A 26,418-nucleotide genomic window follows, 5' to 3' on the forward strand; every position below is an offset into this window, starting at 1 on the left:
ACTATGTGCCACGCACTGGACAGCCAGACAGTCACGGCCCAGCTGGCAGAGTGCCTGCGATTCCAGTGCCAGGCGCTAGCCCTGGCCAGGGAGGGAGTTGCATGCTATCAACGTGGATTTCCCAGACAGAAGTAAATGAGAGCACGCAGGGCTCAGGACAGGAGCTGTGTGCTAAGAGCACAGCCGCAGAGTCCAACACACTTTGGTTCTTTGCCAGCAGGACAACTTTGTCCACTTTATTTAACCTCCCTTGGTCTCAGTGTCTTCAGCTGTAAAGTGGAATAGATAATCCTTCCCAAGTAGGTTGTGGTAAGAGTGGATGGGTGATCTGTGTGGTTGTGTGCTGCTTGTAAGCCCTGAGAACTGAAATGGGCCATTACCGTGCACCAGCTAGGAGGTGTGCCGGTTGGCGGTAGCTTTATTCTGTTCTATCACGCAGGGGCCAGTCACAGAGGAAGCAAAGTTTATCATTCATGATGGGCGATTTTGAGGTGGCAGTGGCAGGTTGATAGGATTAGCACATGGGAGGTATCCAGGTTTGCTAAGTGGTTAATGATTGCGAACATTTATTGAAGATAGATGCTCAATATGTACCAGGCTCTTTTCTAAACGCTTTACCTGGATAATCTCATTCCATTCTCACAGCAACCCTGGCAGTAGACACTATTATCATCCCCTCTTTACAGATGGAGAAACTGAGACCCAGAGAAGTTAAGTGAGTTGCTCAAAATCCCTGAGCTAGAACCAGGATTCAAACCCACACTTTCTGACTCCAGAATGTTTCCCGCTTTGCTAACTGGCGATCTCATTCTTATACTGCCCCTGTTCTCTGTCTCCCTGTCTCCAGCTTTGCCCTGAGTGAAGCTGAAATTATTGCCATCCTATTTATTCAGTATGAATCAGACTTCTTCTGTGCCAGCCTTGGTTTCTGAATCCTAACAAATGTCCAGTGAATATTTGTGGAATAAATGCGTACATTAATGAATGTCCCCACACACATCACCATCAGCACCTACTCAGGCCCCCAAACAGACACGGTCCTGGGTGGTGGGTCCTGTGATGGAAAACAAACATGGGCTGAGGAAGCACAAAGAAGGAACCTGGACCCTGCCAGGAGAGGGGAGGGCCAGGAAGGGTCTTAGGATGAGCCGTGCTTCATCTGAAATTTACAGGGTGGATGGGGATTTGTTACAAGGAGAAGCAGGACAGACACCCTTGGCAGAGGGAGGAACATGAGAAATGGGCGAAGACTACAGGTGGTTCAGGCTGGGAGGAGGCAGGAGCGGGAGGAGGTGACACTGAGGCGGGGCTGTGAGGGGACCACACTGTGTGGGTCAGAAAGACCCTTCAGGCAGGGTGAGGAGGAGGGTGGATGGGAAGGGGCAAGGCTGGAGGCAAGTAACGTTGGCAAGAGATGAGGGGAACAGGACTTATGGCTGAGCCAGTGTGGGCCGAGAGGACACAGAAGCATCCAGACTTGGTATTTAGTTTGAGTGAGTGGGCCAGGGCCTCTAGAATGACCTTCTCATGACTTTCTCTTTGGGTATTTTAAATCCAGGACACAAATGATATCACATATGCAGACCTGAACCTGCCCAAGGGGAAGAAGCCCGCTCCCCGGGCCGCGGAGCCCAACAACCACACAGAGTATGCCAGCATTCAGACCAGCCCGCAGCCCGCATCGGAGGACACCCTCACCTACGCTGACCTGGACATGGTCCACCTCAACCGAACCCCCAAGCAGCCGGCCCCCAAGCCCGAGCCATCCTTCTCAGAGTATGCCAGCGTCCAGGTCCCGAGGAAGTGAATGGGACCGTGGTTTGCTCTAGCACCCATCTCCACGTGCTTTCTTGTCCCACAGGGAGCCGCCGTGATGAGCACAGCCAACCCAGTTCCCAGAGGGCTGGGGCGGTGCAGGCTCTGGGACCCAGGGGCCAGGGTGGCTCTTCTCTCCCCACCCCTCCTTGGCTCTCCAGCACTTCCTGGGCAGCCACGGCCCCCTCCCCCCACATTGCCACACACCTGGAGGCTGATGGTGCCAAACCAGCCAGGGAACCGACCTGGGAAGTGGCCAGAACTGCCTGGGGTCCAAGAACTCTTGTGCCTCCGTCCATCACCACGTGGGTCTCGAAGACCCTTGACTGCCTCCCCGATGCTCCGAAGCCTGAGCTTCCAGGGTGGCCCCCTGACCACCACCACCACCACCCCCACCCAACTGGGGCTTAACGGGGGAAGATTTCCCCTTTAGATCAAACTGCCCCTTCCATGGAAAAGCTGGAAAAAAATCTCTGGAACCCATATCCAGACTTGGTGAGGTTGCTGCCAACAGTCCTGGCCTCCCCCATCCCTAGGCTAAAGAGCCATGAGTCCTGGAGGAGGAGAGGACCCCTCCCAAAGGACTGGAGACAAAACCCTCCGCTTCCTTGGGTCTCTCCAAGACTCCCTGGGGCCCAACTGCGTTGCTCCACCCAGACCCATCTCTCCCTTCTAGACCTGAGCTTGCCCCTCCAGCTAGCACTAAGCAACATCTCGCTGTGGACGCCTGTAAATTACTGAGAAATGTGAAACGTGCAATCTTGAAACTGAGGTGTTAGAAAACTTGATCTGTGGTGTTTTGTTTTGTTTTTTTTTCTTAAAACAACAGCAACGTGATCTTGGCTCTCTGTCATGTGTTGAAGTCCATGGTTGGGTCTTGTGAAGTCTGAGGTTTAACAGTTTGTTGTCCTGGAGGGATTTTCTTACAGCAAAGACTGAGTTCCTCCAAGTCCCAGAACCCTAAGAACGGGCAAGAAGGATCAGGTCAGCTGCTCCCTGGAGACACTTAGCCTTCTGACTGGGACTGACTTGGCCAAGTTCTCAGCCGAGCCACGCGGCTGGTACTGCAGCCTTCTGTGACCCCGCCGTGGTAAGTCCAGCCTGCTGAGGGCTGCCTCTTGACAGTGCAGTCTTGTCGAGACCTAACGCCTCAGTCTGCTCATCCGTAAAGTGGGGATAGTGAAGATGACACCCCTCCCCACCACCTCTCATAAGCACTTTAGGAACACATAGTAAAGGGTAGGGAGAGTGGCCCTGGCCGTCTGTCCTACCCCTTTAGTGTCCACCCCCATCCCGGCTTTCCGAGCTGATCCTTGAAGAAGAAATCTTCCATTTCTGTGCTCAAACCCTACTGGGATCAAACTGGAATAAATTGAAGACAGCCAGGGGGGTGGTACAGCTGTGAAGCTCGGGCTGATTCCCACTCTGTCCCAGAAGGTTGGCCAGAGGGGTGACCCAGTATTCAGTCTTCACTATAACTCTTAAGAGTTGAGACGCTAATGTTCATGACTCCTGGCCTTGGGATGCCCAAGGGATTTCTGGCTCAGGCTGTAAAAGTGAGAAGCTGAGCCATCCTGCCCATTCCTGAAGGTCCTACAGGTGGAACTGCAGGAGCTCAGCACAGACCCAGCTCTCTGGGGCCTGGTCACCTGGTGATTTCAATGATGGCATCCAGGAATTAGCTGAGCCAATAGACCATGTGGACAGCTTTGGCCAGAGCTCCCGTGTGGCATCTGGGAGCCACGGTGGCCCAGCCACCTGGCTCGGGCTAGTTCCAAATTCCAAAAGATTGGCTTGTAAACCTTTGTCTCCCTCTCTTCTACCCAGAGATAGCACATACGTGTGCACATGCATGCACACACACACATTCAGTATTTTAAAAGAATGTTTTCTTGGTGCCATTTTCATTTTATTTTATTTTAATTCTTGGAGGGGGAAATAAGGGAATAAGGCCAAGGAAGATGTATAGCTTTAGCTTTAGCCTGGCAACCTGGAGATTCCACATACCTTGTGTATTGAACCCCAGGAAAAGGAAGAGGTCGAACCGACCCTGCGGAAGGAGCATGGTTTCAGGAGTTTATTTTAAGACTGCTGGGAAGGAAACAGGCCCCATTTTGTATATAGTTGCAACTTAAACTTTTTGGCTTGCAAAATATTTTTGTAATAAAGATTTCTGGGTAATAATGAGTCCTTCCGGTGTTCAGTATTCTTGTCTTTGTGAGCGTGTCCCGGGGCCGCGTCAGGGGCTGCCCGCCCTCCTGCCAAGGCCTGGAAGAGGATTGAATGCACCCCAGGGTTTGGGAACAACCTACAGCATTTGAGCTTCTCACTTAGGTTTTAGAGACATACGATTTTTGTTTCCCCTGGCTCAGAAGGAGCCAGTGTAAGGTTGAGATAAAATTCCATACAGACAACTGAGTTTGGATCTCGGCTCTGCTGCTTTGTAGCTGTGGGAATTCAAACAGCACCTCTTTGAGACTTGGGCCCCACGTCTGCACAGTGGGGCAGGAAGAGTCCCTGCCAGGGTGACTGTGCGGATTCAAGGAGGTTGGGAGCACTGAGCCCATGCTTGGCACTGGGCAGGCCATCACTGAGGCTTGTGTCTTTCCTTCCTGCCCTGACCCTGCATAGCTGAGTCTCGTGGCCTCTTACACTGATGGGATCTTGGACACCTGGCTCCCCCTCCTGGGGCCTCACTTTCCTTCCCCACCAAATGCAGAAATCTAATGCTTGTCTTGTAATATCCTTGCCAGATGACTGATGTCAAGTGCTGGTTTATAGTGGGTGCTCAATAAATGTTAGTTTCCTTTCTCTCCCTCCATTAGATCATTAATGATATTAGTGCTAATTATGTAATAAAGTTAAGGCATAAATATGTTAATATTTAGTGGTTACTATGTGTCAACACTTTGATGAATTCTTAAACCTTGTGACTCAAGGGCAATCATGTTACTGATTCTATTTTATAGATGACACAGAGAGGGGGTGTAACTTATGCAAGGTCACAGAGCTAATGAGCGATGTTACTGAGCCTCCAATTCCAACTGGATGACTGCAGTGCCTGATGCTTAGGCACTGGGTTAATAATCAGTACATCATGTATTGAGCACTGACTGTAAAATTAACCACTATGATAGCTAATAACAGCTATGACAAGTGTGGTGCCAAGTGCTTCACAGCTATAACCCATTTCATTCTCCCAACTACCACATGAGGGAGGAACTCTTGTTCTCTGTGCTTTACAGATGAGGAAACTAAGACACGGAGAAGTCATTTCTCCAATGTCCTATGGCAGAGCAGTTTGAAGCCAGGGAATCTGACTCTTCCCCACACTGTACTTACTGCCTCATTTAATTCTCATGACTATCAGATCGCTTGGTTGTGCCCATTTTGCAAAGAACGAAAGATAAGGTTCTGGCAGTGCATGTGACATGACCAGTCTCACGCAATGAGTCTTTAGTCAAGTTGAGACTTGAACTCAGATCCACAAGCCCACTGGGGATCATCTCTACACCCTTGGCCTGGTCCATGTGATCAGAGACCACCTGAAACAAGGAGCTGCCTGCAGGGCTCAGAGAGATCACCCTTCTCTCAGGCCAGGACTTTGGCTGTAACAGACAGCTCAGCAGTTTCCCGGCCTGTGGCCTGAGTTCAGCTTTCCACCTCCCTCTGGGAGCAACCCATGAAATATGTGCACTGCTTGCAGGAATGGGGTGTTCAAGGCATGAATCCAGGCCGAGTGGGTGGGGAAATGCCTTCCATTCTCAGGGAAGGTGGGGGATGATGGACTGCGTGTCCGGGCAAGGAGACTTGGGGGGTGTATTTTAGGCAGCACCTGGGCCTTGCTTCTTCACAGTCAAATCTCCAGGGCTGGAGGTTGGCAAGCAAAATGAAAGTTGATGGGAGCTAAGTGGCCCTTGTCCAGCCCGCCAGGAAATCAGTCAACGTTTGGCATTTATCAGGCACCTCCTTGGGGTTCCTCCTAGTGCAAAGGAGAATGTTAAGACTCCCTTCCTCCATGAGGACCAGGCCAGAGTCCTCTGCCTTCCGCCTGAAGCCTCTGCCCATTTTACGTGATAATCAGGAAAATCTCCACCGACCCCCAACCCCAAGATTCGAATGCCCAACTGTAAAAACCCATGCGTCTTCTAGCACATTTCCAACAGCCAAGTTTTGATGAAAGTTTATTGAATTTTGGCATAAGCACATACTACATATTAGACACTCTCCTAAACTCTGGGCAGGTATTTATTAAAATTAATTCACTTTATTCTCTTGACACACCTATGAGTTAAGTACTATGATTATCCCCCATTTAAGAAAGAAATGGAAACACAGAGATTAAGCATTTTGCTCCAAGGTCACCATCCAGGAAGCGACGTCACTGTGGGTATGGTCCAGTCCAGCACTGAATGGGCATATAATGGGGATTGGGGCTGCTGGAGAGAAAGTGGGGAGCATAGATAATGTTCAGGATACACTGGACGCTGTCAGTAGCCAGGAAACACCACATCATCTCACCACCAAAGTGTTAGAACGTCAGGGTGGTATGGCTACCTGCCTGCTCACCAGCCAGCCAAGGCACCCTTGAACCTGCCACTGCTGGGATCCCCGACACCACCCGCTTCACCACCCTCTTCACTGTGCCTGACCAGGTTCTTGGTTTCTTTTCTGAATACAAGATCATGACATTGAAGATGCTTTTTAAGAAGACGTGCTCCTGATGTTCAAAAACAGGCAAAACCTTGGCAACAGAGATCAGAAGAGTGGCTGCCCTTGGAGGGAGGACAAGGAGAAGCCTGGGGTGGCACATGCTCTACATCTTCCCGAGTCATGGTTATCTGGGGGTTGCATAAGTAAAAACTCTCCCAGCTGCACATTTAAGATGGGTGCATTTCCCTATATATAAGTTATACCTTGAACTTTTTAAAAGATGGATGCCCCTGCCCTGCCCCCCTCAACCTTTGATGCCTGCCCCAATCTGTTTTTCAAAGTTAGTGTCAACACCTTATCTTTGGTCCCTGAACCCAGCCCAGGGCCTGGCCCCAGTGAGAGGCCCAAGGAGTGTCGCTGAGTTCATTTGAAAGATGAACATCCCTGTGATCAAAATAGCACACAAAACAGTGAAAGAAAAGATGTCAAACAGCACAAAGATTAAGGATGCCTACAAGGATAAGCCATTATCTGTCATCACTTCATCTCCTGAAATTCCCTCCATCACTTTTCCTCCTCCTCCACTCATGGGAATTGGATACAACCTCACCCCGGAGTCCTTGCCCTGTGACCTTGGGCAAACAGATTCACCACTGAGCCTCTGCTTTGTCATCTGTGAAACAGGGATAGTAGCAGCCTTCACCTCCTAGGGTTCTGGCGAGGGTTCCATGAGAAAGTAGATTTAAGACTCTTTGCAGCAGTGTGGTGCAGACAGCAGTCGACATATGCACACAAACACACGCTCACATTCACACTCACGTTGACACCCACACACTCACATGTCAGGCCACGTTATTACAGCAGCTCTGCAATGGTGGGTCTTCTCTTCTGACAAATAATTTTATCAAGTCCCTCTCTTTCTCATTAGCCTGAGATAGGTCTCTCTTACCAACCTTTGGAGAATGGGGTCCAACACCCCAGCTTGGGTTTTGGAGTCCTCTGCCTTACACCACCACCTGACCTGTTCAAGAACATTTCCTGCTCCTCCCCAGCCCCTACTGGACTCCCTGGCCAGGCTGATCTTCCTCTCCCGAGAAATACTAGATAGCAACTCCTTTGACTTCCCTAACCCCAACATGAGTCATTCCTCCAGTGACTTGGTGTCCTCTCGACCAGACATGAGCTCTGAAACCAGAACTTCACATTCTACCTTTGGGATTCAGCCCCTAGGATAAGGGAGACTAAAGCCCACCGTGTGCCACACTGGGCTCTGGACACTCAAATTCTTTATTTCATGGAAACTTCACATTCTTTACAAATGGAATGTCCATTTCACAGAGAAGAAAATTGAGGCTCAGACAGGTGGAGAGTGAGTAAGTTCAAGATCTTTCAACCAGTAATTATTTCTCAAGCTCCTATTGGAACCTGGCCCTGTGCAAAATTCTGAGGACACAATGTTGACCAAAAATGGATCACACCCATATGAGCTCATATATGAGGGAGCCCGAGCCACTGGCAATCCCAGTGCCGGGATGAGTGCTGCTGAGAAGGGCGTGACAAACATGACATACAAGTGCAGAATTAACACACTAATGAGTGAGCCAGCAGGGGGGCAAGAGCTGGTTCCAAGAGTAAATGGGCATTTAGAGGCTTTGAAAAAGGAAGGTGAGAATAACATTTTCAAGTTAGAGATCAATCAGGTTAATGTTCTACAAGGCAACAAGGCCATATCTTTGGAGCTATTTTTTTCTGCCAGACAGAAGCCATTTGCACCCCCGCCAGACAGAAGTCTGCAAATTAGCCCCAATCTGGGCCTTAATCAAATACGAAAGACGAACTCAGGTATATTCTTCTACAGAACTAACTAATCCTTCAGTGGGGCTTTTAAACCATGCCCCAGTATGGCAACGAAATGAAGCACTGTCTTGTTTTGCCTTATTTCCAAATTTGGGATACTCTGTCCTATTAAAGGAAAGTATACTGGCTTCATTCAGCCTGCACAGGGCAGAAAAGACTTCTTGAAGAGGAAATCCCTGAACTGAGATCTAAAAAATAAGTAAGAAGCCAGATCAGTGCAAAGGAGCCAGTGCAAAGGAGTTCCAAGGAGCCAGCGCCTGGCAGAGACCAGCCTTCCCTGTGTGCACTGGCCCCTACTGAGCTCTCCAGCCCGATTCACACCACTCTCTCCATCACTCCCTGCACTGGCAACACCACCCTCCTGCCAGTTTCTAAAATGAACCACGGGACCCCTGCATGAGCTACTCCCTCTGCCTACAACACTCCCTGGATCTTTCCTGCTGGTCCTCCAATCCAGAGGCTGGGCTAAGTTCCCTTGTCAAACACTTCCATAGTAACCATGTCCAGCACTTCTTTGTAGCCCTCATCACGATTTGTAACTATAAATTGGTCCTGTGATTATGTGATTAATATCCCTCTCCTCTACTGCCGTAGTTGCTGCACTCATCAATGTAACTCTTATGCTAAGCCCATAGGAGGCACCCAACAAATATTAGAGGAACGGGAGAATGTATGGAGTGATGAGAAGAAGGAGGACGAGAGGATAGATGGATGGGAAGGAGGGAGGTTGAATGGGTGGCTGGATTGATGCAGGAGAGCATGGATGGGTGGATGGGTGGGAAGGAAGAAAGGAAGAGAGGGAGGGAGGGAAGAGAGCAAAAGGGGAGAAAGAAGAGCATAAAAGTTGGAGTCTGCTTGGCATCTTAGGAGAACTGAGAGTCCCTGGCTGGCAGGTTTGGAACTAGAAGCAAACCTCAGTACATCTGACTTTTCCCACTGAGTTTCTCTGCCTTTCATCATGATCCTGGGTTCAGGGCAATCACCTTTTTAAAAAAATGACGCACGATCCCCAACAGGCAAGAAGCCAATGACCCTTGTCTGAGCCTTTGGTTCCTCTTCTAGAGAAACTGGGGCTATACTTAGAAAACAGGATAAAAGATTGCAAAAAATCTGTCTACTCTCAAATTGCACAACCCTAGTGTGGCTGGTCAGTGGCTCAACTTTGGGAGCTGGCAGGGCTCAGCCTCTCAACAGACTTGTCCTCCTGGCTCTGCTTCAGTGACAACAGGCCAAGCCCTCATGGTAGAAGGTGCCGTTTCTACCAACCTGGGCCTTCTGCCCCCGCAGGCCCTCTCCGGGCAAGGTCAGATGGTGCGGCAGCCGGTCGCATGGATCTGGGCCACAGACCTGTCTCTAGAATGAGGTCGGGTGAGAGTTTAATGGCAAGAAGGCTACAGCCTGACTAAGGCTGTGGGCTCGATTCTGCCATGGCTCCCCCCATGCCAGTAAATGGACCCTGTGCACATGCAGATTAATGCATTATCACTAATGTTTTGTGCCAGATGCAAAGGCACTTGGGCAGCCAGGCCGAGAGCTGCCATTACCACAGGACCTTTTGCTGGAAAATTTTTCTTGGGGCAATTAAATCTTCAGCTGTCTCCTCCAAGGGAGTGCCAGCTTGCATTTTAATTATCCTCAAAAGAGGGAAGTAGGGGAAAGGACACGAGGCAAAGAATGAAAAAATAACAACCTGCTTTATAAACTCAGTGGTTTCTCCCCCATCCACTCCACAGTGCCCTTGACCTTTAGACTCCTGCCTCCCAATACCCTTGGAAGGACCCCTTTAAGGGGAAGAAGGGAGAGGAGGTAGGAAACAGCATTTCTTGAGTGTGGAATAAGTGTTAGTGCACTGCATTATGCCTGGTTAATTTTTTATTTATTTATTTATTATTATTATTATTATTTTTGTAGAGACAAGGTTTTCCTATGTTGCCCAGACTGGTTTCAAACTCCTGGGCTCAAGTGATCTTCCTGCCTCAGCCGCCAAGTAGCTGGGACTACAGATGCATGCCAACAAGTCCAGCTAATTCTTTTTAAAAAAATTTTGTAGAGACGGAGTCTCCCTATGTTGCCCAGTCTAGTCTTGAATTCCTGGGCTCAAGTGATCCTCCTGCCTCCATCTCCCAAAGTGCTGGGATTAGAGGCGTGAACCACCATTCCCAGCCTCATGGAAAGTTCGAGAACCGGCAAAACTCATCTCTCAGGTGCTGGTGAAAGGGAAGCAATTGACTAAAAGGGACAAATGGAACTTTTGGGGAACTGGAAATGCTTATCTTGATTGAGGTGGTGCTTACATGGGTGTATATATCAGTCACAACTCATCAAACTGTATACTTACAAATGAGTACGTTTTATTGTGTGTAAGTTAATACTTTAATAAAGTTGATATTAAAATAAATAATAATCAAATAATACGTGTTAATATTTATCTAGACCTTACTATGTGCCGTCCTAGTTGTGCTTCTTGTGTGTTAAGCCCTTTATCCCTCACTCCAATCTGTGACATAGACACTGAGTGCCCCATTGCCCAGATGAGGACATTGAAACACAGAGAAGTTTGGCAACTTTCTAAAGTGACACAGTTAGTAAGAGGCAGGGCCTGGGTTCAAATGGAGGCAGATTTTGAGCCTATAGCTGAACAGCGAAGTCCAAGATTCCCAACTGGTTATTACTAGAGGCAGGATTAAATCCAGGTGCCTTTCCAACGTGATGTAACTGGTGGAAGAGGAAAATGCATTCATTCACTGGGGAAATATTTACTCAGCCTCTACTGCAGGTCGAACTGTAGACACAGAGAGCAACCTACAAATCCCAGGCCCTTGTCGGGGAGGAAAGGGATCATGAAATAATCAGAAAAATAAATGCGAAATGCGGCCAGCGATGAAAGCTCAGAAAGCGAGTTTACTCCGGACCGAAATGCGCGATACTAACCGGGAGTGTGAGGAAGCCACGCCCTCCTCACGTATTTGTGCCCAAATGAGCTGCCTCCCCAGCGTGCACCAAATTCCTGAGCCACCTGCTCCGAGCTCGATTTCCCTTTCAAGCTGTGTGTTCTGCGGGGGCAGGGCGAGTTGCAAGGGCTCATCTTTCAGGACAGGCTGCAAAGGTCCTTTGAAGTCATCCGCCCTGCTCTTGGCACCTTGCGCCTGGAGCTGAGCTCTTCCAAAAATGACCCCTGCGCATTCCGCTGGTGCGGCAGTGCAGCCCATACAGTCGCGGTCCAGAGCAGGGGAGGCAGCAGGGCGTGCGACAGCTGGGAGAGCCGAGGCCCTGAGGGAGGACTCTGCCTCCAGCCAAGCAACCAGGCCCTGAGGCCCTCTCCCCACCTCTCTGTGGCCCTGGCTCAAGGAACCGGGACAGGGCTTTCAGGCCTTGAAGGGCAGACCTGCTCCACCAAACATTCCCATCGTTGGCAGATGGAGGGCCCCGAGCTGGGCGCTGTGGATATGTTATCCAATTTACTTCTCTCGGTGGCCCTGCACCATCGCCTCTGGTTCCCAGGTGAGCACAGAGAAGCAGATGACTTGCCCAAGATCGCACAGTACTGCAGGAATAGAACTAGCGTCTGGGCCTCTCCCCTAATATCCCACGGCCTCCAGAATCTCACCTCAGCCCCTTTCCATCCCCTGAAATAAACACTCTACACCACTTAGTGAATGTTCTTTCGGAAGTCAGAGCCTATAAATTCATTTCCTGGCTCCTCCATTTCCTGGCTGTGTGACCTTAAGCAAATTTCTTAACCTCTCTGTGTCAGTGTCCTCCTCTGTAGAACGGTGCCAAAAACTGTACCTATCCCAGAAGGTTGCTGTGAAGACCAAATGAGACAAGACAATAAATGTAAAAGTGGTTAAAACTGTGCCCAGATGATAGTGAGCCCTCAGAAACTCATCACTATTCTAATTCCATAGACTTGATTAATTTCTGGGTTTTCATAAGTGAATTTACATCCATACATTTAAGGCACCTTTCCAAGTAAGACATACAGGTCTACCTCATTCTTTCAAGCAGCTTCATAACATTCTTATATTCATTCATTCATTCATTCATTCACTCATTCACCAAACATGTGTAGAGCGGGCAGCTCCTGTACACCAGGCAAGGGCACACAACACACTCAGTCCTTGCTCTGAGTTCTCGTGGGAGGGATAATTGACAAATGCATGAATAAATACTTGAGAGCATTTCACCTAACACTGAGTGCTATGAAGAAAATAAGATGGGGCCAGGCACTGTGGCTCATGCCTGCAATCCGAGCACTTTGGGATCCCGAGGCAGGCAGATCATTTGAGGCCAGGCATTCAAGACCAGCCTAGGGTTTTAGTAGAGAAAATCCGTCTCTACTAAAAATACAAAAAAAAAAAAAAAGCTGGATGTGGTGGTGCATGCCTGTAATCCCAGCTACTCCGGAGGCTGAGGCACAAGGATTGTTTAAACCTGGGAGGCAGTTTGCAGTGAGCCGAGATCTCACCACCGCACTCCAGCCTGGGTGACAGAGTGAGACTCTGTCTCAAAAAAAAAAAAAGGAAAAAGAAAAGATGGACAAAGTGTTAGAGAGACACTGGTTGGGAGAGGGAAAACAATTTACAGACAGTGTGTGAAGTCCCCAGGGATATGTCATTTTACTGCCACCGGAAGGAAGAGAAGGAAGGAGCATGGAGCAGTCCAGGCAGAGGAAGCAGCCAGGGCAAAGGCTAGGAGGCTGGACTAAGCTCAAGTGTGATTCAACTGGAAGTAGAGAATGAGCATTTTTGAAACCAGGTTGGAGAGTCAGGCCAGGGCCCAATGAGACAGTGCCTGTGGATTTTATCCTGAGAGACGTGTGAAGTCCCTGAACCCAGGGGTCCTGGAGCTGTGTAGGAATGGATTGGAGAGGCATCAATGGAGGAACCAGGAAATTTGTCAGGCTATTTGTCAGGATTCAGAGGCACTGGCAAAAGGCAATGGTGGCAGGGACTAGGATGCAGCCTCCAGCCTGGAACTTGCCTCAGTGGCAGAGCCCACAGGACCAGCTGATGGGGAAGACAGAGTTGAAGGAAAAGAAGAAACAAGTTGCCACTGACAGACATCACCATAATAATTTAATTAACGAATTCCCAATTGATGGAGAGCTGGACTGTTTCTATTTTTTCCCTACTTGCAACAATTTTGTCTTAAACATTATTGCATAGATATCCCCAGATGTGAGATGCTTGGATCGAAGGCATGAATGTTTTTTTGCTTTGTTTTGTTTTGTTTTTATCACATCCAGATGGCCACATTGCCTCCATTCCACTTGTGTCCAGCATGCAGGAGTTCCAGTTTCTACCCTGGAACTTTCTCCTCCTGCTGTGCTCCTGGGAACACTCTGCCCAACCCCTCCACCTCTGGCACAGACCCCGTCTCCAATGCATTTGTATTTCTTGCTGCAATCTGGAATTATAAGTTAAAAGAAAACCTCAGAACCAGGCTAAGTGGCTAAAAAGACTGCCCAGGGGCCTCTTTTTCCAGCAGGAGGCAGAGAGAGGCTTCCAACACCCCGAAGAGGGCCAATTTACCCCTATTCTTCCAAACACAAGGAATTGGCTTCCCCCCCCCCCCCTTTCAGCCCTGAAAACAAGCCAGGGCATTGAGAAGGCCATAAAAACAAGCGGTGAAAACAAGCCCTGAGGTTACAGGAAACCCTTCTCCCCATCACTCTCTGAGCGGCGGGAAGGAAGGGAGCCGCTGTCCTCTGGGTCCTCTGCCCTTCAGCCCCTCTGGAGCCCCACTGGCCTTCGCCATCTCACATCTGATCAATGCCCCCTGGTTGTGGCCACCACCTGCTGCCTGACCCCCATTCCATGCCAGCTTTTGCTACCAGAGTTTCCTTTTCATAAGTGGCCTTTTTAAAGGAAGTATTTTCTTTTAATCAGCAGTCACTGCATCTGCAACAGTGCTGAAGCAGAATTTTGTTATTTTCCCATCACTTAGCGCTTATTCGTTCCATTTATTTGGGGGAAGAGTCGCTAAGATTTCAGAGATTCGTAACTAGCTTGTGTGCAGTATCTGATTTTCACTTTGGCATTTGGAGGTGCTTTTGAAGGTGGTTTATGTTATCTTTCCAAGACTTACCTGGTGAGTTACTTAATCAAGAGAGGATTTTGAAACATACTACTTCTTAATATCTTGTCTTTTGTTTTTGTTTTGTTTTTTTGAGACAGAGTCTCACTCTGTCACCCAGGCTGGAGTGCAGTGTCATGATCTCGGCTCACAGCAACCTCTGCCCCCCCAGTTCAAGCGATTCTCCCACCTCAGCCTCCCAAGTAGCTGGGATTACAGGTGCACACCAGCACACCTGGCTAATTTTTGTATTTTTAGTAGAGACGGGGTTTTGCCATGTTGGCCAGGCTGGTCTCGAACTCCTGACCTCAAGTGGTCCAGCCACTTTGGCTCCCCAAAGCGCTGGGATTACAGGCATGAGCCATTGTACACAGCCTATCTTGTCTTTTAAAACAAGTGACTTTTTTTTTTTTGTAGCAAAATAAATGGATAGCAACTCTTTGACACTGCTAGTAACTATTATTAATTGACTGCTTAGGGAATGTCAGCTGCCAGCCTGGGCTCATTCCCACTGGATCTTCTCCACAACTCTCTAAGGGAGGTGTGAATTTTTGTATACATTTAATGTGTGAGGACACCAAGGCATGGAGAAGTTGACTACTATTAGTAACTTACCCAAAGTTACAGACCAGGGCAGAACTGAGGTGCAGATTCCATATTCCCCAGGGCCCTTCCTTTGTAACCATGGTTACAAAGCCTCTCGGAGGGAAGGTGGCGGGTTCTCCTGCAGGTCACTGCGGCAGCGACCTGGGTGGGGGTGGCAGACAGACACATGTTCTTGTTTGTCCTTACTCTTATCTGTGGCAGCTCTTCCTTCCGACTGCTGGTCCAGCTGATCCATGGGCCTTCCAAGTCCACACTAGAGGTAGAATCCCTTGTTCTAGATGACTCCTAGAGGCTCAGCATCTCTAATTCTCTGATGGGATGCTGACTAAGGCACAGGGGTTTCAATTCTATTTGGGAAGTGACCTGTTCCCCTCCATCTAGACTAGACAGATTTAACAAATAAAAATATAGGACCCCCAATCACATTTGAATTTCATAAAAATAATGAATACTTTTAGCATATATCATGCAATATTTGAGATATAAAAATCACTTGCTGTTTGTCTGAAGTTCAAATGGAACTGGGCATAGATATCCTGTATTTTCTCTGTCCCCCAGTAGATGCCCTTCCAGAGAGACCTGCCAGACTGAGCCGCTTCCATCAGCCAGACATGAGAATGAGGGTATTTAGGTAAGTGCTTGGTCAGCGTGGAAGAGTCTTGGGGAACTGCGTGGGATGGGACAGGCTGACAAACCTCACAGGGCCTCAGTTTTCCTGGCCGTATAACCCTGAACAGGTTGCTAACTCCTCTGTGCCTGGGGCTCCTCATCTGTAAAGTGGGCATAAGAAAAGTACCAACCTCACAAGGTTGTTGAGAGGATAAAATGAGCTTAACACCTGTGAAGTGCCCACAGTAGCTCCTAATACACGCCAACATTAGATTATATTATGATCTAATATTACCCCAGCCAGTACCCTCTGTGGAAGCTCCAGGGCTGCAGGGAACCCTAACTGTGCTGGACTCACTAGCAGACAAAATATCAGTGCCCAACCTCGTGTCTCTGAGGATTTGCTGGGGGTACTTTTCATTACACTTGATTTTTGTTTTCCAAGCTGACTTGACTGAGTAGCACCCTTAGAGAAATCTAACCATCAGATAGACAGTCCTGGGTGAAAATTCCCATCCACCATTTCTCTAATAGTTGTGTGACCTTTGGCGAGTCACACTTTGTGTGAGCTCTGCTCACTTCACCTGTCAAATGGAGACGATGACACCCACCCCCAGGGCGTGAGGAGTTAACACCTGTGCTGATGCCTGCTACCTGGTAGACACCTGATACCAAGGCCGCTGTGATTAATTTACTCTTTCCACAGCAGCTGTTGTTACACTGTGTTTCATTTTCAGTTTACATGCTCTTCGCCCCACAGCCTGGGAACCCACAAGGATGGGGATTCCTTCCAGTCAGCTCAGGCTCCCATGGTCAAGTCTATACCAAAAACCAGGGAGGCACTCAAATATGGGAGAGGGAGGGAGGAAAGAAGGAAGGAAGGAAGGAAAAGAAGAAGGAAGGAAGGGAGAGAGAGGGAGGAAGGGAGACAGAAAGGGAGGGAGGAAGGAAGAAGAGGGAAAGGAAGGAAGGAAGGAAAAGAAGAAGGGAGGGAAGGAGAGAGAGAGAGAGAAGAAGGAAGAAGAGGGGAGGGAGGGAAGGAAGGAAAGAAGGAAGGAAGGAAAGAAAGGAAGGAAGGAAAAGAGAGGGAGGGAAGGAAGGAAGAAAGGGAGGGAAGGAAGGAAGAAAGGGAGGGAAGGAAGAAGGAAGGGAGGGAAGGAAGAAGGAAGGGAGGGAAGGAAGAAGGGAGGGAGGGAGGAAGGAAGAAGAGAAGAAGAAGGGAAGGAAGGAAGAAGGGAAGGAAGGAAGACAGAAGGAAGGGGAAAGGAAGGAAAGAAGGGAGGGAGGGATGGAAGAAGGAAAAAGAGAGGAAGAAGGGAAGGAAGGAAGGAAAAGAGGGAGGAAGGGTAGGAAGGAAGGAAGGGAGGGATGGAGGAAGGAAGGAATAAGGAATCAAACTCTTCATTCTCAGGCTCCAGGCTTGTCTGACTAATCAGAGGAATGGATCAATAGCCCTCATTCATTCTACTATCTCTTTCTGGAATCACAACTTAGGTTTGTAGGTGTCTAATTTATTATTATATGGTGCAGTGCAGGGTAATTATACACTGTAGTATAATTTGTTATAACTTGGACTGAGGCCTATAACTGTATAATTTAAATTATTATACAGTACAGTGTTGAATAATATGAAGAGTATATAATTTATTTCAGGCTTACGAGCCTAGCCTGTAATCCAAATGCAACACGCAGCCTATGCAGATGAGTTAATGTTTCTGTGGAAACCTCAACTTAGATATTTCTTCATCTCTAGTTCCTTTCTTTGGGCTTCTCAGAACATCTGTGTTACCAGGTCTGGTACTTTTTGTTTGGTGCAAGGCTCACATGTCGGGTAGCTCTGGCCCAGGTTGAACCGGTCTTGCATATTGGGTCATAGAAAAGAAGGGCCCAGAGTTGTCACCCTGCCCAATGACAGTTGTCATCACAGGGAGGCCACAGCTTGCCAAAGGTATTGCTGGCAGCAGATGCAGAACCACGACCAGAGCCCCCATTTCTGGGTCTCCAGGAATGAAGAGGCTTGCAGCACCTCCATCTATTTATTAGATAACTATTCTTTGCTCTGTTCTCAGCACTGGAAATACATCATGGGACCGGGCCCCTCATGAAGCTTACATTCTGGAACTTAAGAGCCTCCATCTCGCTGGTCTCTTGTTTCTTAAAGTGTGGACCCCAGGCCAGCATCGTCAGCATCCTCTGGGAGCTGGCTGGGAATGCAGCATCTTAGCCGCAAGTCCCACTGAGTCTGCATTTTCACAAGACCCCCTGTGATTCATTCACACTGGAGAAGCACTGCTGGAGTTGCTATATGATTTAGGGAATCATTTTCTTCTCTACTTCCCTTCTACCCAAAATATATACCATCTCACTGAGTTTTGAAGCAGAGTTCCTTTTTTTCTGTTTTGAGACGGAGCCTCACTGTGTGTCCCAGGCTGGAGTAGACTGGTGAGATCTCAGCTCACTGTAATCTCTGCATCCCCAGTTCAAGCTATCCTCCCACCTCAGCCTCCCAAGTAGCTGGGATTATAAGCTTGTGCCACCACACCTGGCTAAATTTTATATTTTTAATAGAGACAGGGTTTCACCATGTTGGCCAGGCTGGTCTTGAACTCCTGACCTCAAGTGATTCACCCACCTCGGCCTCCCAAAAAGTACTGGGATAACAGGCGTGAGCCTCCTTGCCTGGCCCCTTCTTCTTTTTTTTTTCTTTTTAAAGAAAATATATTTTTTTTCTTTTACCTTGGTCACAGAAGTTCATTATGTACCTTTTGGAATTATAAAACTATATATATATATGTATATTGTTTATAAAACAATACATATGTATATTGTTTATAAAACAATACATATGTATATTGTTTATAAAACAATATATATATATATATATCTCTCACCCAGAACCCCACCATCCAGAAGTGACACTGTTAATATTTTAATAACCAATCCATCAGACTTTTTTGTACATACATATACTTTTTTTTCAAAATTTCAAGAAAAGATGCAATAGGGTTGTGTTCAGGCTCAGAAAACAATACCCCAGAATCTGGCACTTTGACGTGCCGAACTGAAGAAGTGGTTTCAAGGTCTCTCTCTGACCTTCCCCTACCTCCCTGTCTCTCTGATCCTCTTACTTTCCCACAGCACCAGGAGGGGCTGTCTCTGGAATTTTCTTATCACCTAAGAAAGCTTCTTTCCAGGAGAAATGCAATTTCTTAAAACTCCGCCTCCCTAGGAATCTCATCAAATATCCAGGAAAGATTAACCACTGGAAAGGAGACGAGATGTAGTCACCACGTTCAAACAGACTTTCATCTATTTTTTCTGAGAGCAGCTCCTAGAGATTACCTGGGAAGCTTTATCTGCATAGTAAGACAATCTTTGTTACAGCGAAGTTCTGCCCCTCACCTTCCCACCGCCTCCCCCAGAGGTCAGAAGAATTTTGCCTCAGGCAGTTGTTCTTTAGGCTCGTTACATTTCCCCTAAAAAATCAGTTACTCCTATGCCTCCCATTTCCCCTTCCCTGATGAAGAAGGGTATATAAGTAGCTGGACCTCATTGGGTTATTGGGTAATCATTCTCCTGCAATTCCCCTGTGTTACTCACATTAAATAGTTTATTTTATTATTATTATTGTTTTTGAGAGACAAGGTGTTCTTCTGTTGCCTGGGCTGGAGCACAGTGGCACAGTCATAGCTCACTGCAGCCCCAAACTCCTGGGTTCAAGTGATCCTCCTGCCTCTGATTACCAAGTAGCTGGGACTACAGATGCACATCACCATGCCTGGCTAATTTTTAAAAAAAAATTTTGTAGAGACAGAATCTTGTTTTGTTACCCAGGGTAGTCTCAAACTTTTAGCTTCAAGTCATCCTCCCACCTTGGCCTCCCAAAGTGCTGGAATTACAAGCATGAGCTACCATGCCGGCCTCGTTAAATACAATTTCTTATACCTTTTTCTTCTACTAATATGTCTATTATAGTTCGTTTTCAGCAAACCTTCAGAGGACAGAGGAGAAGGTTCCCTTTGGCGCTTACAATTGCACAGTGGCTCTCAAAACTGAGCACGCATTCACCTGGAAGGGTTGCTCAAACATAGATTGCTGGGCCCTACCCCCAGATCAGAGGGTTTGGGACCAGGCCTGGGATTTGGTACTTCTAACAAGTTCCAGGTGATGTGGGGATGCTGGTCCACGGACCACACCTTGGGAAGCCCTGGACTCAGTGTTCTGAGATTTCCTAAGCACCGGTAGTTGGAATCCAGCTCTGCCACCCGCTACCTGCTCACAGGAAAGTCAGGCTGCCTCTCCATGACGCAACTTCTAAGTCCACAAGGACAGTCAGTACCTGCCTTATAAGATTATTATTATTATAAGGATTATATGAGTTAATTAAATTAGTAAAGCACAAAGGAAGTATTAATTATGATGAATATGCATATAATTGTGTAATCAAGATTTCTTAACAATTGTTCAAAAACATTTTTCAAGTCATTATTCTTCAACATATTTGCTTTCAAAGGCTGTGGGCTTATCCTTCATAGTGATGTATTTATCTAGTCCACAGTCTTCAACTAAACAGAGCTGCAATGAGCAGTCTCACGGATAAATCACAGTGCACCTGTCTGCTTATTTCCTTAGCATATAATGTGCTAAATGTGAAATTGCTGAGGAAAATTACATGAGCATATTTAAAACTTTTGATATGTTTTGCTAAATGGCCTTCCAGAAAAATTATACTGATTTATAATGCTACCAGCAGCATATGAGGTCATCTTTTCCTTACCTTGTTATTAATATCCCATGTTATTGGTTTTTTAAAATTGTGCCAATATTTTGTTTGTTAATTTGAATTTCTTTGATGACTACTGAAGTTGGATGTCCCAGCTCCAATATTTCAGAACTTTAAATATTTTTAAAAATCCCTCAAAGCTTGTGTTTACAGAATGTTAACTAGCCCTTTTCTCCTCTAATGAATGAACTCTGTGTCTTGGTGTCTCTTTTGTAGGAGTAGGGGCATCATCTCACAGGTAACAGGCGCTTCATTTAAATCCCACCTGTGCTGCTGGTAACATACCTCCCATTTAATAGACGTGTGTGGACTAGAGGAGGCATGAAACATTAAGAGGGCAAACAGAAGGAGAAAAGTTATTTGTTCCACAAAAATTCCCTCAACATCTCCCACAGGTCAGGCCCTCTGCTAAACTTAGAGGATGCAAAGACAAGGAAGTCTCAAAGTGCAGGGTGGTGGGGTGGGGGAATACACACAAAATAATGTGAAATGTAACAGTGTAAATGAGAACAATGGGGTAAGAATCTCATGAAAGAAATGATGGTATCTTTGAAGTCAGAGAGGACCTGGGTTCAAATCCTGTTTCTCTCAACTCCTAGCTTTGGGCAGTAAAATGCAAAGACTATCTATTTTTAGGCTTAAACTAGTTAAAATAACAGGCAAAAAATACCTGGAAACAGGTAAGGTTTCCTGTTTCCAGGAATCTCACAATTGCAGCCCAAGGGCCAAATATGGCATATAGAAGGTCTTGTTTGGTGCATCCAGTGTTTTTGAAAAAAAATTAATAGAGGAATTAGGATGGCTTAGACCAATAGTTCTCCATCCTGGTTGCCCCCCAACTGAAACACCTGGAAATATATTGGTTCCTTGAGAAGAGATCTGGGCTCATTCACTGACTTCTTCTGATCAAGGTGGAAAAACAGAGAATGGGTTTATCCTCTTAGCTGAAACAAAAAAAATCTGGGGAAAATATATGAATCCACAGTTTTCAAGACGTTGGACATCAGGCAACACACAACTGTGATCCCTGAGAGAGACAAAACCAAAGAAAGCCTAGCAATTGCCTCTGCTTACTACTATCTGGAGAGAGTTTTCAGGCCATGGCACAGGACAGGGAGTCCAGGTAGAGCCCAGGGGTCTTCCTGAGTTGAAGAGATGGAGCTGGGTGGCTGCTACGGCTAGAATGTTTTTGTCTCCTGTAAAAATTTATGTTGAGGCTGGATGCAGTGGCTCACGCCCTTAATCCCAACACTTTGGGAGGCCAAGGCAGGAGGACTGCTTGAGGCCAGGAGTTCAAGATAAATGAGACCCCATCTCTACAAAATAATTTTTTTTTTAATTAGCCAGGCATGATGTTGCACACCTGTAGTCCCAGCTACTCAGGAGGCTGAGGTGAAAGGAAGTCTAGGAGGTTAAGGCTGCAACGAGCCATGATTACACCACTGCACTCCAGCCTGGTTAACAGAGCAAAACCCTATCTCCAAAAAAAAATAAATTAATTAATGTTGAAACTTAACCCCTAATGCAATAGTGTTGGGAGATGGGGCCTTTTGGAACATGTTTGGGTCATGAGGACTCTGCCCTCATGAATGGATTAATGTTGTTATAAAGGGAGTCTATCCTTTTGCCCTTCTGCCTTCTGCCATATGAAGACACAGCATTTCTCCCCTCTGGAGGACGCGGCATTCAAGGCATCATTTTGGAAGAAGAGAACAGCTCTCGCTAGACACCAACACTGGCATCTTGATCTTGAACTTCCCAGCCTCTAGAACCATGAGAAATAAATTTCTGTTCTTTATAAATTACCCAGGCTTGGGTATTTTTGTTGTAGCAATGCAAACACATTAATCCAGAGGCCAAGGTGTCTGGAGTTCACAGGGCAGAGTATCACTGAGAAGAGAGCTTGTGAGGAGGAGTCGGTACAAGAGCACAGGTGAGCTCTGGAGATCAGCAGAGAGCTCCTCCTGTCTTCTGAGTACTAATGAACACATGCATGTGTGAAACCTACCTGAGGCCAGCAAAGAACCACCTGAAAAAATTAGAGGGAACAACCCCAGGTACCCATACAGGACTGGGAATAGTTTGTTCTTAGGAGCTAGAGTGGAAAACCTCACAGGGCTTTAGGCAGAGGATTCACAAGGTTTTTGCCTTAGTAGTTGGACAAAATTTGCTCTGAACTAAGCATTGATATGGTCCCATCTAAAAATGTTTAAAAGCAAAGATTAAACTAATTCCAAGGAACTTAACTGTGTCCCAGAAAAAAGATCAAACATATTTATAGAAACACACACAAAAAAACCTAGCACACGATGATGTAAATTCAGTGTCTGGTATCCATTAAAAAATCGCCAGGCATGCAAAGAAGCAAGGAAATTCAATCCATTAATGAGGAGAAAATTCAATCATTGGAAACTGACCCAGAAATGACACAAATGATAGAACTGATAAATAAAGACATTAAAACCATGATTATAGCTATATTTCATAGGTTCAGGAAACTAGAGGAAGGACTGAGTATACTAAATTGTGACATGGAAGACAGCAAAAAGACTCGAATAAAAAAGATTAGTAACTTAAATATATAGCAAGAGAAACTATCCAAAATGAACCATAGAGAAAAAAAAAGACTGAAAGAAAATGAGCAGAGCATCAGCGAAATGTGGCACAACTTCTGGTATAATATATATACACACACAACACACAACACACACACTCATACATAGATATGTATATAAGCAGACAGATATATTTATAAGCAGATAAATATATACATATGTATATATATGTTTGTATATAATATATATATATATAAAAGAGAGCTTGAAGGAAAAGTAATGGTTGAAAAATTACCAAATTTGATGTAAACAAAACTCACAGACACAAGAAACCCAATGAACCCCAAGCACATTAATTTATCACAGTCTACCTTCTGCTTCCAACTGATATTATACCACTTTGCCTTACAAGATTATACTTGAGAATCTCAGAACATTAAACAAATGACACCAAGGACCATTTATAATCAAATAACTCAAAACTAGACATAAACAAAAAATCTTAAAAGCGGCCAGAAAATAAACAAACAACCCAGGATATATATATACGTGAACAAACATAAGGCTGGCATCAGATTTTTCGAAACAAACAATGCGAGTAAGAAGAAAATAGAGTAGCATCTTTAAAATGCTCAGAGAAAAAGAAAGTTGACCTAGAATTCTACATCCAGCAAACATGTTTTTTTAAAAATGAAAGGCTGGGCAACATGGCAAAACCCTATCTCTACCAAAAAAAAAAAAAAAAAAAACCACACACGCACACAAATTAGCCAGGCATAGTGACACATGCCTGTAGTCCCAGCTACTCAAGAGGCTGAGATGGGGAGAATCACCTGAGCCTGGGGAGATCGAGGCTGCAGTGAGCCAAGACCACACCACTGTACTCCAGCCTGAGTAACAGAGTAAGACCCTGTCTAAAAAAAAAAGTATTCATCATCAGCATACCTGTATACAAAAAAGTGTTGATAAGTCCTTCACGCAAAAAAAAAAAAAAAAAAAAAAAAAAAAAGTGATTACTTTACTCTAGTGATACAACTAAAGTAAAATCACTCTAAAAATAAATTTGACTATTTAAAGCAAAAATAACAACAGTGTACTGTTGAGTTTATAATATGTGAAGCAATACTATGTATAACAATAACAACACAAAGGTCAACAGGGGGGAAATGGGAGTATAATGTTGCAAGGTTCTGATTCTATATGTGAAGTGGTATAATATCATTTGAAAGCAGATTGTGATAAGTTAAAGATGTGTATTATAAACTCTAAACAACTGCTAAAATAATTCAACAATTATAGCTAATAAGCCAACAAAGCAGATGAAATGGAATCATAAAAAGTATTAATTTAAAAAGGAAGCAGAACAAAAAAGGAACAAATAACAAATGAGAGAAACAGAAAATAAAGAGCAACATGGTGGATTTAAACCCAACCATATCAATTATCACATTAAATGTAAATGGTCTAAACACCCCAATTAAAGAGGCAGAAATTATCAGACTGGAACTTGCCAAGGTCATCTCCTAGACAGAGGTGGGGGTGGGCAGCCTGGCAGCTGTGCTCTAGCATCTCATTTTGTTGCCTCTTGGACACGTGGTCCCTTCTCTGTGGGCCAAAAGGGAAGGCAGGGCGCTTTGTGCCAGGAGTAGAGAATGGAGACTTCCCAGCGTGTGCTGCGGTAATGTCAATGCAGAGCAGCACTGAGTTAACCTCAGAAATCAGCTGCGAGCACCTCAGAATGAGTCTTCATCCACCACCACCTTCTCCCCGAGATCATTGGCTCTGATTCCAGAGTTCACCTGACTACCATAATCCAAACAGCTGGGTAACCTCTGGGTGGCCCATCCCACCCTCAGAACAGTGATCTGCCAGCCAGCGTTAGAGACAGGATCTCCCTGTGAAGATAAACGCTTGGAAACCAGCCCTAAATGCCAAGCACCCGGATTGTTTTCCCCACTTGACGTCATGTGAGACTTTGTCCAATGTCTGCAGACTTCTCCCATGGAGGATAAGCGGCCAGGCTGGACACACAGTCTCAGAGGACCCAGGAAGCATTACAGGCCTAATTTAAACCCAGACATCCATAGAGATATTTTGTTCATTCATTCATTTGTCCATAGAATGCTGATTGAGTGAGTACCTTCTGTGTGTCAGGCACTGTTTTAGACACTGAGAAAGCAGTGAAGACTGTGAAAAGTATTGTGCCTCCCAGCGGCTTGCAGTCTAGTGAAGGGAGACAGACAGACATGCAATGAACTGTGATGACTGGTAAAATAGCAATCCTGACAAGGTCTGATGGATGCACCCAACCGGGTTTTGAAGGATAAGCAAGAGTCTTCTGAGGTGACAAGGCAGGGAAAGCCACCACAGGCAAAGGTCCAACAGTTACAAGGTGGCAAAGGTGAGTAGAAGTGGGATGTGTTGGGAATGTCTGGGGCTCTGGTCTTCATGGATAGGACACGTGAGGAGGTAAGAGCCAGGCAAACCTGGAGAAATAACATGTGCCAGATGATAAAGAACCCGAATACCTGGCCAAGGAGTTTGGACTTGACCCCCTGGCCTGGAACAAGGTGTCCTTAAAGGATTTTATGCAGGTGGATGGCATGAGGATATCAGAGCTTCAGAGAGGCTACTCTGGAGGCAGAGGAATGGGCATGTGGGGTCTAGAGGAAGCCGCTAGAGGCAGAGAGGTAAGAGACAGGGCTGGTAGGGAGAGGCTGGCATAATGGGGGTCAGAGTTAGGTAAATATCTGTCTGGCTGACAAGGAGGAGGTGATGAAGAGGTGAAAGGGCAGGGCCTGGAAACCCATCAGACATGGGGGAGGCGTGGAAGCTGGGGAGGGCTGTGCTGGAGCAGATCTAGAAGATGTTTCTGTGGGGGTATCACAGCCCAGGGTATCACCACAGACAAAGGGGAGGGCTGGGGGGGGCAGTGTTCTCTTCACCACTGGCTCTGACAGTGATGGAGAGAGGTGGGCCCTGTTACCCACAACACTATGGGTAGCCTGGATTTCTTGCAATCCTATGGGACTGCCCTCTCAAGCTGATAGAGGAGGCCAGAGGGGGACTGGGATAGACAGAGCACCAAATGTGGCCATCCTCACAATACACAAAGCTAAGAATCTCAGGAAGCAATGCCTGGGAGAGTAGTGGGCGTGATCTCTCCACTGCCTCCCTGCCCTTCCTAAACTCTAGCCACACTTGCCTGTCCCCAGGCACGCTGTGCCCACTCTGCCTCCAAGCATGTATATATGTGATTCCCTCTGCCTGAAACTCCTACTGCCTCCATCCTGCTCAATTTGGCTAATTTTTCCTTTAGGACTCAGCCTGGATTTCCCAGCCCTCGGGTGACTTAGGGTTCCTCTGTGCCACCCTCCCCTACCTTCTTGTCACATTTCTAATCACAGTGATATGGTGCCCTTTCTTCTTGTCACTCACCACTACTAGACGGTGCGTGCCTTG

At 46.5% G+C, this 26,418-nt stretch overlaps 1 protein-coding gene across 3 annotated transcripts in view; it reads left to right on the plus strand.

The window, feature by feature from the left end:
* Window positions 1–4,005, plus strand: part of LOC126929095 (tyrosine-protein phosphatase non-receptor type substrate 1) — a 46,265-nt gene extending 42,260 nt beyond the window's left edge. For all 3 annotated transcript variants that reach the window (XM_050745178.1, XM_050745180.1, XM_050745179.1), the window contains exon 9: window positions 1,559–4,005. In XM_050745178.1, the coding sequence (XP_050601135.1) occupies window positions 1,559–1,807 (249 nt within the window). In that variant the 3' untranslated portion in view covers window positions 1,808–4,005. The remainder of the gene's footprint in view (window positions 1–1,558) is intronic.
* Window positions 4,006–26,418: the final 22,413 nt, after the last annotated feature.

The sequence above is a fragment of the Macaca thibetana genome, chromosome 10, assembly GCF_024542745.1.
Source record: "Macaca thibetana thibetana isolate TM-01 chromosome 10, ASM2454274v1, whole genome shotgun sequence".
Taxonomy (NCBI): domain Eukaryota; kingdom Metazoa; phylum Chordata; class Mammalia; order Primates; family Cercopithecidae; genus Macaca; species Macaca thibetana.